The following is a 12980-nucleotide window of genomic DNA, read 5'->3' on the forward strand; positions in this document are numbered from 1 at the left end:
AGGAAGGAGGCCCAGGCTTATGAAAAGATTTGGGAGCTGTTGTAATAGATTGGAAGTATGGTGTGTTAAGATATTTAATGTTGCAAATAATTTTATCCGCATTCTTCTGGGACAAGGTGGTGTCTGTAATAAAAACAGCAGGTGCTGGAGAAATTCAAAAGGTCTGGCAGCAAAGAGAAACAGGAGATATTGTCCACTTAGTTTTGAATGTCAGTATTAAGTATTTGTAGATCAGATATATCCTAGACTGAAAGCAGTGTTAGCACCCAAACCCCCGCCACATATTTGCCTGATAACGTTATCCCATTCCTAATGTCACTAAAAGAGAAATCTCGACTCAGCTTGAATGACTTTCCTCTTTCCAATAACTGCCCATCAGTATAGTCCCTTTCAGAAAATTCTTGTAAATGTATTAAATGCAAGGACCATTTTATTATATGGTCTTCTAACCACTGGGAGCTCAAGATGGCCCGAGTGTCTTTTGTTCGGACCTAGATGTCCCAGACAGAGTTTCATATCATCTGTTTTGGGCTAGATTCAAACCCAAATCTCAGTGTTAAATCCACTTTGTCATTCAGCTTTCTGTAGAAAAATACAGAAGTTTGGGAGTTGTATATAATTATTAAATAAACTTTTATTAAATTGTTTGTTAGTCCATTTTCAGTATTACCTTTGTTTTAAATGTATCATTTTAGAGCTTTCTACTTTTGTATTTGTAATGACCAGCAATTTGCATCTATACAGGAATTTTGTCAAACAAAGTTTGATACTGAGCTACATAAGGATCTATTGAGGCAGCTGGTCATGTGCTTGATCAAAGAGGTAGGTTTTAAGCAGCATCTTAAAGGAGGTGCGAGCATTGGAGAGGGTTACAGACAGAGTTCCAAAGCTTAGGACTAAGGCAACTAAAAGCATAACTACCAATGGGGAACACGTAAGTTATTTCCTTTTTTTTACTGTTAACTTATATTTTCTGAGATATTAACAGCCTGGATACATTTCTATTCTATTAATACACCAGGAAGAATTATATCAGAGCAGATTTATCTGACTGTCAACTAATCATTTATTAGAAGTTTTTTAAAGGGGAGACATCTGATTAAATGGAATAGGTAATAATTGTCTGCACCTTTCCATATGTTCAAAATGCAAAACATTATGTGTAACCATCAGTATAAATGTATTTTACTTTAAAGAATTAAAAAATATCAGATCCATTCAATCAAATGCATCCAAATGATAAAACCATTTCTCATTAATCTGCTCAGACTGCACAGCAGGAAGATATATCCTTTCCATAGAGTGACAGAAGTGCAAAGCTGCAGGCTGATTTTGGATATATGTCATATAAATTTGATACAAGAATCTGGATTACTCTTGTTTTGGAATATATAGTTGGGTTTTATGTTGGTGAACAGACTTTATATTAAGTCAATTGAAATTGACTTTGCATTAATATAGATTAAAATTCCCCTTTGAAATCATAAGTTCAGATGCTCAGTACCATTTCAATTGATATAAAATGGCAGCATTTTTTGAATGTCTGAACATCTGTTGAACCTCATGAGGATGTGTGAATATCCAGCCTCTTCCCTGCCACTATTAGACAGATGAATGGACTCTCTAACTTCAAATAATGTTGATGTGGAGGTGCCGGTGTTGCATTGGGGTGGACAAAGTCAGAAGTCACACAACACCAGGTTATAGTCCAATGGGTTTATTTGAAAATACAAGCTGTCGGAGCGCTGCTCCAAAGGCTTGTGATTTCAAATAAACCCGTTAGACTTTAATGGTGTTGTGTGACTTCTGACTTCAAATAATGTTGATCTTGTAAATGTTATTTTTGCCTCGCACAAGCCCATGTGTTGTAACCTGTATGTCTCACTCTGTCCAAATTTTTTTTCAACCTATAATCTGTATGGCCTTGCTTACAATGATCTGCCTCTACTGCTCACATACAAAGCTTTTCACTGTACTTAGGTACATGTGACAGTAAAATCAGTTGCAGTCAGTGGAATATTGAGGTACAAAGGTCTATAATATTGTAAATTATTTATTCATGATGATGAATACTATTCAATGCTTTTTGAGATGACCTGGAATTTCGTTTACAAAATGTGTTTTCCCAGAGCATATAACTTATTAGATGGAGGAAGTTAATTTCAGCTTTGACTTTTATACAACAGTTTTGCTAATAGTATAGCTCTAATTTTTTTAAGTAAGTCTTAAATGTTTCAAGTTTAAAATCTATCAATGAAAATCGTGTGCACCAAATCGCTGCGTATTGTACAAAGCTATTACCTTAACAATATTGCACAAGTTATTGTACACAGAAACAAACAGAGAGAACATTGAAGAATCCTGCAGGTCTGGCAGCAACTGTGGAGAGAGATACAGAGTTAACATCCCAAGTCTGATATGATTCATCTTCAGAGTCTGGCTGCAATGGCAAGACAGTAAAAGCTTAGGGAGGCACGCCGGGAAGGTGGAGTAGAGAGATCAGCCATGATCTCATCGAATGGTACAGCAGGTTTGAGTGACCTACTCCTGCTCCAAATTCGTACATTCATACTCAGTTTCTCCATCCTTTTTAACTATGACATGCAAGCTGTTACAAACAGATGAATGTAATTGATGCAGTAATTCATGTTTCACTCTGTGCAGCTGGGATGGTTTCTCCTCTGCTGTGAAGTGAATGCTTGACGTAACTCACAAATACAAAGCTGTAGTTGTTGAACTGAGCGTACAGCAAATCTTTGCGCTTGAATCCATCCACGGCTGGAGGTGCCGAACAGGAGATGTGACATTTCAAACTCTGCGGGGAATCACCAAAATTAATTACCATGTCTGGACTTAGCAGTGTGCTACTGCTATAGATTTATAAGCATGTTATTTTCTGTTTGTGCTAATATACTTATTAAATCTACAGATCTAATGCTCAGGAATATAATATTCATTTCCTCTTAATAATGTGACAGCATCAAGTAATGTGAGTTCAGCTGGAACACGTGGTCAATACACTGCAGGGATTTCTGTTCATCTTCCTGCACCAGCAAGATGCTCAAAAACCCAAACACACACTCTTCCTCTCTCTGTGATGCTTTTTTAAAAAGAAAACAAACTGTATTTTGTTCCTTTCTGATTGACATAGTAATCATTTCTGTGTAATTTTAACTGATATATTCATTTCTCATGAAATCATAAATTACAGAAATCATAGAAAAAATAATTGCATTCATTACTAAATGGAGTTGATCAATTAGAATTAAGCCAACCCAAAGACTTTAAAAATCATCGCAGATACATTCAATGGTTTTTGGGCAAAGGTGGTGTGAATGCCTTCAATAACTAGAGCAGCAGAACACAAAAAAGGAACAAATTTTATACCTAATTAATTTCATCTAACCTACTGTCTTCCTGGGGTCTAGATTAGATGCCTTCAAGGATGCCTGCCTTGAAGAAGTTTTCCTCCTCCCTCTACAAGAATATCAGTGAGGAGAAAGTGAGGACTGCAGATGCTGGAGATCAGAGCTGAAAATGTGTTGCTGGAAAAGCGCAGCAGGTCAGGCAGCATCCAGGGAACAGGAGAATTGACGTTTCGGGCATAAGCCCTTCTTCAGGAATATCAGTGAGTCTATGCTACTTTCTTCCCACCCCCCACTCTCCTCTCATTTATCTCTCCACTCTGCAGGCACCCTGCCTCTATTCCTGATAACCTGAAAACGTCGATTTTCCTGCTTCTCGGATGCTGCCTGACCTGCTGTGCTTTTCCAGCACCACTCTAATCTAGACTCTGGTTTCCAGCATCTGCAGTCCTCACTTTTGCCTACTGGCCTGTTTACATTGTTTACTAACTGGTCCTAGGAATGGTGAAGCTAAATGAAATGTTCATGACTCTTATGAGTACAACTCAATCTCTCTTCATCGGAGCACAGGAACAGAAGTAGGCCATTCAGCCCCCAAGCCTGTTCTACCATTTAATGGCTGATTTGTGAAATAACTCCATATTCCTGTCATTTATCTCTCTCAGATTTAAAATTAACAACTATTCCTGCATCAATTGCCATTTGTGGAAGAGAGTTCCAAACACCTACCACCCTTTGTGTGCAGAAGTGCTTCCTAACACCACTCCTGAACAGTCTGGGCCTAATTCTCAGTCTATCCTCAGTTCAAGAATCCTCATCCAGTGAAAATAGTCTATGTACCCTGGCTTTACCAGGAGACTGTCTTAAAGACTTTCATCAGTTGCCCCTTAACCTTCTATATTATAAAGAAAACAGACCTAATTTATATGCTCTTTTCCCATAACTTAACCCCTGAAGTCCAGGTATAATTGGCACAGCCCCGTATCTGCGTGGGTTTCCTCAGGGTGCTCCGGTTTCCTCCCACAATCCAAAGATGTGGGAATCGGTTGAATTGGCCATGCTAAGTTGCCAATAGTGTTGAGGGATGTGTGGGTTAGGTGCATTAGTCTGGGGTAAATGTAGACCAATAGGATAGGGGAATAGGTCTAGATGAGTTACTCTTCAGAAGGTCAGTGTGGACTTTTTGGGCCAAAGGGCCTGTTTCCACACTGTAGGGATTCTATGATTCAATGATAATTCTTGTAAACCTACATTGTACTTCCTCTAAGGCCAGTATGATACCCTGATCTGCGCACAGTATTCCCAGTGGGGTCTAACCAAGGTTTTGTATACCTACAGCATGATATCTCTGTCCTTGTTCTCAAGATATAAAGGCCAGCATTCGATTAGCTTTCTTGATTATTTTATGCATGTTTTCATGTCATTTTAAAGATCAATGCCCCTGAACACCCAAGTCTCTTTGGACATTCACTGTATTTAATGTTATACCATTCAGAAAGTACCATGATCTGTCCTTTTTCAGTCCAAAATAGATAGCCTCACACCTCCTTACATTCATTGAATCCCTGCAGTGTGGAAACACGCCATTCAGCCTATGCCAACTCTTCAAAGAGCATCTGACCCACACACTCTACCTTCTCCTTGTAACCCTGCATTTCCCCTGGTTAATCTACCTAGCCTGCACATCCCTGGACAATGCATGGCCAATTCACCTAACCTGCACAACTTTGGGCTGTGGGATCAATCCAGAGCAGATCCGCACAGATACGGGGAGAACATTTATACTCCAGACAGTTAGCCAAAAGTGGAATTGAACCCAGGTGCTGTGAGGCAGCAGTGCTAACCACTGAGCCACTCTGCCACCCATTGGCTCCATCTGCTATAATTTTGCATAGTCTGTCAGTATTCTTTGTGAATTCAGCAAATGTAAATATACGAGTTTCTAAGCCATTATCCATATCATTAATAAATAATGTGAATAATTGAGGCCCTAACACAGCTCCTCATGGGATACCACTGGGCACATGCTACCCATTTAAATTCATGGCTATTATTCCTACTCTCTGCCATCTCCCACTCAACCAATTTCCTGACCATGTTAGTAATGTGCCCTCAGGTTCATGGGTTTCTACCATAGTTAACAGCCTCTTATGTAGAACCTTATCATTTGCCTTATGGAAGACCGTGTAAATGGCATTCCCCTGTCCGCCACTTGTATCTAGGAACTCTGAAAAATTATAGTTAGGGTATTGACAATGTGCTTCCCTACTTCCTTTAACACCATCAAATGAAAACCATCAGATTGTGGGGATTTGTCACTCTTTAATTTCATTAATTTCCTAATTACCAATATTTTACTTAATTTTATTTCATTCAGTCCCTGTCCTGATTCACTATTAATTTCCATGGGATCTCCAGCAACGTTTCCTGCATTTTAATGTAAATACTGAGGCAAAGTAACTATTCAACATGTCCATCACTTCCATGTAGCCACTGACAATATCCCCATTTTCAGCCTTTATGGGCCAACATTGCTCCTGTCCAACCACTTGCCTTTTATGGAACTATAAAATTTCTTCTTATTGATTCTGCTGTCCCTGGCAAGTTTCCTTTCAAAATCCTGTTTAGTAGCTCCGAAAAGCCCCCTTGTGGTCCCTTTACTGGTCTTTGTATTTTTCCCATTTGACAGCATCTGTGTTTTTGTTTTGCATTTTTGTAAGCTCTTTCTTTTAGTTTTATGCTGTCTCTTATCTCTTTACTTGTCCTTGGTTGTTTTTTTTGCTCTGTGAAATGTAGCTTTTTCATTTCAGAGGTATAAATTGAGTGTGTATTGTGTTAAATGTTTCTTTAAACGTCCTCCACTATTCCTCAGTTGTTTTACCCATGAGTAGATTTTCCCAGTTTATTGTGGACAGTCTCTATCTCATCAAGTTAAAGTTGGCTTTACCTAAATCTAAAACTCTAGTAGCTGATTTATACTTTTTGCTTTCAAATACTACATTAAACTCTGTCATGTTATGATCACTATTTGATAAATGTTCACACACAATTAGGTTACTAATTCAATCCGGCTCATTTCTCATTACTAAATCTAATATTGCTTGTTCCCTTGTTGCATCCAAGACATATTGGTGCAGGGAACTATCCCAAATACATTCCTGAAATTCAGAACCTTTCTGGCAGCTGCTTGTCTATCTCCCAGTCTAAGTTAAAGTTAACATCCTCCATTAATACTACATTGGCTTTGCACACACTCACCTGATGTCTGCATTTATACAGTCTAGAACTTCAGAGTTGCTACCAGGGGTATCTACACAAAAATTATTACAGTTTTAGATTATTTACTGTTCCCCAATTCCACTGAATGTTTTCTCTGCATTATATCCTCTCTTGAAGAAATTTTGTTTCTAATTAGTAAGGCAACTTCACGTCCGCTGCCATTTTTCCTGTCAGGCCTGTGAACCCTATACCCTGGTATATTTAGTTTCCAGTCCTGAGCATCATACAGCCAGAAGACAATTCCTCCATACCCAATACCAGCCTAGTGAACCTTCTCTGGACACCCTGAAATGCCAGTCCATATTTCCTTAGATAAGGAAACTTAACAACCTCCTTGGAAACCTAAAACTAACATCCTGAGTTCCTGGCAGAGCTTGCTTTCAGAAACAGTTTTATGTTGACTAGTGAAAATTCCCATTTCCAAACCCATTGCTTCAAACTCTATTACGCACTGGTGTTTGGTGACATCAGTCATCGTGTTATCTCTGGAGTACAACCATTTGCATGCCCACCCTTTGCTTATCCATGCCAACCTGACTACAAACCATCCGCCAACTGTGAACATAACCTTCACCTCTCCACATTTGTAAAAAAAGCACACTAAAAGGAAGTTTACTTCCTGGAGTAGAAGGCATGCAATGTATCTGCAGTCTGCTGTGATGTGGTGTGTGAAAACTTTCAGAAAATATACTCAACGCGGATGGCAGGGCCTATGAAAAATACACTGAACCATGAGCTGCTTGTACCTGAATTGCTTCCCTAATGGTCTGCAATGAAAATGGAGTGGACATTTTGGGGTCTCTACTCACTTCCCCAATCCCTTGCATCAGATAAGAAATTCCCAGCTGAAAGACTTTTCTCAGAGGGACCTCAGAATCGCTCAGAAGCAGCTTTGTGCACTGAAGCTTAACTTTGGGCGGTTTTTAGTAGCTGCAGCACACAGTAAAAAGGAGCAGAGGCAGCAGTCAGATAAAATAATTATGTCTCTACCAGCCAGACAGTAGGGAAGTGTGTTCTAGCTGCATGGGTAAACCTGCACCTCCTACCCCAGGCCACTCTTCAGAACATAATAACAAATCATTTTGTCGCCATTCATGTCCACCTTTTCGAAGCCCAAATTAAGTCCAGGAAATGAGCATGTAGAAACTGTTGGTGTAAACTCTTACCCTCATGCTTCGTGGCAACTGGTTATTATAAGCACCACTAAACCACAAGCCCTGTCAGCAATCATCCGAATAAACTTCCTTTTGCATCAGTCGTATATTTTGCAGTTTAAAATGGATCTCAAAGTTTGCTCTATTTTACCTTTTAGATGTGGCCATGTCAGTATGTTAATGCATAAATGAAAAAAAAAATCCATACCAGACTTTGGAGGTTCAGAAATGTGCAATTAATTCAACTCTCATCGCTCCAGAAGTGCATTTGGATAATAGCCTCCATTTTTAAACTGACTACATAAATAAGAGTATTATAGATTCTGTTCCATGGGAATTATAATGAACCGTCAAAATTCATTTAATGAAATATATATCAGTAATAAAATCAACACCAGTATTTAAATCCCTCAACATTTCACTATTCAAAAGCAGTCTCACACTCAAAACCGACTAAGCAAAAAGTAACTATTTTGTAATATGATGTAATGGAGTCAATCTCAAAGTCAGAAGAAGAATTGGAAAATGTAATAACCGTAACTGGATAATAAGATGCAAGACTGAGGGCAACATACGGTCCATTAACCTCACTCTGTCATTTCATTCTGTATTTAGGACCTGGGTACGTTATTCTTTTTCTTTAAGTTAGGGGAAATGAAGATTGAATAAACAGATTAAATAAACATTCCAATTTACATGAGAGTAATTCGAACCATCTGTTCTCATATGTGATAATCACCAATGCTGAGTTTAGGGAGTTGTTACAGGCATCCATAGGAAGGCGGCAATGAGTTTGACAGTGAGGGAGGCTAATGCTGGAGCTCTCAGTGGCTCGACACTATTTCCTGATGCTCTCACATCTGCTCAATTTAAATGTATGAAAGTGGTGAAATACTGCCTCAGAATATTTGCAATTTTTTGTAACTTACAAATGATCTATGCCCCCATCTGAAAGTTGATTCAAGTGCAATGTTGAAATTCAGAAAATAAATCTAAATAATGACAATTCAAATAAATCTTCCTTTTAAAGAATTGCAAATGATAAACAACCATTCAAAACACAGGGCAGCAGGTTGTTCTCAGACTGGTACAAAGCAACTGTGTGCATTTAACAACAAATACTGGATATCACAGTGGGTCAGGCAGCATTCATGGAAAGAATGCATACTAACGTTTCAAGTCTAGATGACTCTTCATCAGAGCTGTCTCCCAATAAAAAGTCATCTAGACTCAAAACACTAGCTTGGTCCCTCTCCATGGATGCTGCCCGACTTGCTGCGATCTCCAGTGTTTGTTGTTTTCAGTTCAGATTCCAACATTGCAGTAATTTGTTGCTATACTATGTGCATTTAATATCCAGTTTTGGATATAATTCATGTTATTTCACATCATTTTCAATTTAGTTGAAAGTAATGACAATGCCTAATTAAATTGTGTAGAATACCGAATCTATGTGAATTTTAATACTGATTGGATCACTCAGTTTTGATTAAAAAAAGCTTTGCTTTCATAAAAAGTCTATCAAATTCAGAAGAAACCACGTGATAGGCTCTCAGATGCCACCTTAGTGTTGCAGCTAAATGCCTATTGAAACCAAAGTCAAGCTATCCCCAAATATAGGGATGAATTGTCTAATATCTGGATTTTGTAAGTGTCCTCCAATCCTTTCCAACTCTGTGCTTGCAGTTTTTATGTAGAGACTCATTGATATGCAATTTGCCACAGGCAAAAGCAATGCCATATGTCACCAGAAAGCGTTGTCTTGTACAGTAAGCGGGGTATTGACTTGCAGTGGATTTTAAATACCATGTCACAAACATCCTGTGTTAACTTAAAAAAAAATGATTGATCAGCCCACTGTGTAGTGAGAGGTTAGAAAAATAAATGTCGCTTCAAGATCTTGTGTGCTTGGAAAAACTGCATTTGAAGTTAAAGATTTCTGAAGGGAGAAGCCTCCTAGCAAGGCTGTCTTAATTGTAGATGAACCGCTTCCTGCTTAAATGTGTTGTTTATTTGACTTGATTTTATCCGTGAATTATGTTTACTGACTGGTGATAAATAAACCACCAAATCTTTTACTAAATTTTTGATGTTCTAACCTATTTATAAAAACAGTTTAATGTTTTACTGTACTCTTTGTTCCGAACACCCATCAGCATGAACCAGCGATGCCTTTAAAATGGAATGGATCCAACTAAGTAAACAACACACTTGGTTACACACATGTTACATGGATCCGATCCACGACGGTGCTATATATGTAAGATGCAACCCAAAATCTAATGTTCCACTCCAAACTCTCATTTCTTCACACATCAAATCAGTTCGCTTCTAAAATGATGGCCATTCACTTCATGAAACCTTCCATAAACTCTGACATCTATAACCAATTACAATCTGAAAAATCAAGAGGAAAATAGAAGGGAGGATCTTAAAAGCAATCACCAACTCCGATGAGAAGGTGCTGGGAAAACTACTAAACCCAAAGGCTGACAAGTTCCTAGGCCAATGCCCTCATTCTGGAGTCTTAAAAGAAGTAGCTACAGCAACAAAATAAGATTCCATACATTCTGCAAGTGTCCCAGCAGATTGTAAAATGGCCAATCTAACAATTTTATTCAAGAAAGAGAGAGACTGAAGTTAGTCTAGCAACTGTCCCAGGGAAATTGCTAGATTCCATTATTAATTATTAAGCAAAATAGAGCTCATGGTGTTGGATGTAAAATAGAAAGATAGATAGAAGATTAGTTAGCAATAGAAAATGGAAAGTGGGCACAAATGGGTCATTTTCAGATTGCTGGAATTAATTAAGATGAGGATATGTGTCATAAGGCTCAGTGTTTTGGGCCTCAATTGTTTCTAATTGTGGATGGCAAGTAGCTCAGTGGTTAGCACTGCTGCCTCCCAGTGCCAGGGACGTGGGTTCGATTCCACCCTCAGGCAACTGTCTGTGTGGAGTTTGCACATTCTCCCCATGTCTGCGTGGGTTTCCTCTGGGTGCTCCAGTTCCCTCCCACAGCCCAAAGATGTGCAGGTTATGTGAATTGGTCATGCTAAATTGCCCATAGTGTTCAGATATGTGCAGTTAGATGCATTAGTCAGGAATAAATGTAAAGTAATAGGGTAGGGGAATGTGTCTGGGTGGGTTACTCTTCAGAGGGTCAGTGTGGATATGTTGGGCCCAAATGGCCCATTCTCACACTATAGGGATTTTCTGAATTCAATGAAATAATTCATATCAATGACTAGGACAAATATATCAAAAGTATGATAACTAACTTTGCTGACGATACAGAGGTAGTAGGAAAGTAAGATTATGAGAGGACACAAAGAATTTGCAAAAGGGAGATAAACAGGTTGAGTGAATGGGCAAACCTTTGGCAAATAAGAGTATAGCATGGGAAAATGTAAACGTGTCTACATCTGACAGGAAAAGCAGCAGAGCAGCTGAGCAATCAGAATCAGGGTGTCCTGGTACATGAATTACAAGAGGTTAGTATGCAGATACAGCAAGTGATTAAGAAAGTAAATGAAACATTGTTGCTGGAATATAGAATGGAATTTTAAAAAGGTGTGTTGCTACAGCTTTAATAGAGTGTTTAGAAGGTCACATCTGAAGCACTGTATAAAACTTTGGTTTTCTTATTTAAAAAAAGGAATGGATGCATCAGACACAGTTCAGAGAAGATTCACTAAATTGGAACTCTGTTGGAATCACTCACATTCCTGGAATGGTGGGATATCTTAGGAGGCCAGTTTGGACAGACTGGGTCTGTGTCCACTGGAGTTTAGAAGAATTAGGTGATTTTATTGACACATGTACGATTGTGAGGGCAACTGACAGTGTGAATTCTAGAAGGATGCTTCTTTTTGTGGGAGCTGAGAGTGAGGAACATAATTTCAAAATAAGGTGTCTCCATTTAAGATGGTGATTAGATTTTTTTTTCTCAGAAGGTCTTTGGAACTCTTTCTCAAAGACATTGCAGGTGGGGTCATGGAATAACCAGAGGAAGATAGATCCTTGAGTCACAGGGTTTGTGGAGTAGACAAGAACATGGAGTTGACTATACTTGTCAGGCATGACCTTACTGAATGGCAGAACAGGCTCAAGGGGCTCAATGGCCTACAACTGTCCCTAATTCATATGTTCACGTCATGAAGCTATGGCAAAATACTTAGATAATCATAATCTGATCAAGCAGAGTCAATAAGACCTTTGTGAAAGAGAAATCATGCTGAATGCATTTATTAGGTAGTTGTTTGGTGATACAGAATTTGAGAATTGCTGAAAAAGATACATTTTGTGAAGCTTTTCATCTTACTCCCATCAGGACAATTCATGAGAATACCAATTCAAGGAGAAAACCAATATTTATACTACATGACAGGCAAGTAATGATTGATTAGCAAGAGAACTTTCGTTGGTAGAGGTGTTGCCATGGAGAAAGCACCAATTAAAGATAATTCATAATTAACTGCCAAGTTTTGTTTAAACATTATACCAAACAAGTTGGTCCTGAGAAGCAAGCCAGTAAATGATTGTCCCTTATTTTGTTGAGTTGAAACAGTTGCTGTGGATGTTCATGTTCTGTGTCTGTAAAGAACAGTGCTTTGGGTATTAACGCATGTCACATTCAGGATTATCCAACAAATGTCCAACTGTGGAAACACATCTATTGTTGGACACTTTGATATGGGCTTTGTAAGCATGGGGTGGTTATTTAAGGTCAGTAAATTGCTTGTGTAAACAGCCAAAGTGATATGCTGTTTGATACAGTCCATCAGTCTTGGGACATCCGGCCAACATACGTGACATCATACCTGTGCAAAAATTCATACATCACATGAGTAATGTTTCACAGGCAGAATTAGATTTTTGATTGCCAAGGATCTCAAAAGGTATAGGAGATGGATGAGAAAGTACAATCAAAGCTATTATCAGATGAGCAATGAACTTATTGGATGACAGTGGCAAAATAGGCTTGAGGGATCAAATGGCTTAATGTTTCTTCTAACATGTATGTTCATATGTTCAATACCATGTATCCAGTATTGGATACATAGTATTGAACATATGAACATACATGTTCACATTCTTTCTGAGAATACTGAGTTTTCAACATATCATGTTCCATCATGTAGACTGGATCTACACATGCCACTAATCTAGATTTACAAAAGT

The 12980-nt window shown here is 38.5% G+C and overlaps 1 protein-coding gene across 2 annotated transcripts in view; it reads right to left on the reverse strand.

Annotated features, from left to right (window-relative positions):
• Window positions 1-1836: 1836 nt before the first annotated feature.
• The window catches only part of LOC122563477 (S-adenosylmethionine decarboxylase proenzyme), an 81915-nt gene continuing 70771 nt past the window's right edge, over window positions 1837-12980 (reverse strand). The window contains exon 6 of one of the 2 annotated variants that reach the window (XM_043717242.2): window positions 1837-2815. In XM_043717242.2, coding sequence (XP_043573177.1) covers window positions 2645-2815 — 171 coding nt within the window. In that variant the 3' untranslated portion in view covers window positions 1837-2644. Of the gene's footprint in view, window positions 2816-12038; window positions 12620-12980 lie in introns of those variants that run through there. The other variant, XM_087976998.1, reaches the window with a different exon arrangement.

The sequence above is a fragment of the Chiloscyllium plagiosum genome, unplaced genomic scaffold (genome assembly GCF_037043375.1).
Source record: "Chiloscyllium plagiosum isolate Xiang-an unplaced genomic scaffold, Cpla_swu_hap1 HiC_scaffold_30, whole genome shotgun sequence".
Classification (NCBI taxonomy): domain Eukaryota; kingdom Metazoa; phylum Chordata; class Chondrichthyes; order Orectolobiformes; family Hemiscylliidae; genus Chiloscyllium; species Chiloscyllium plagiosum.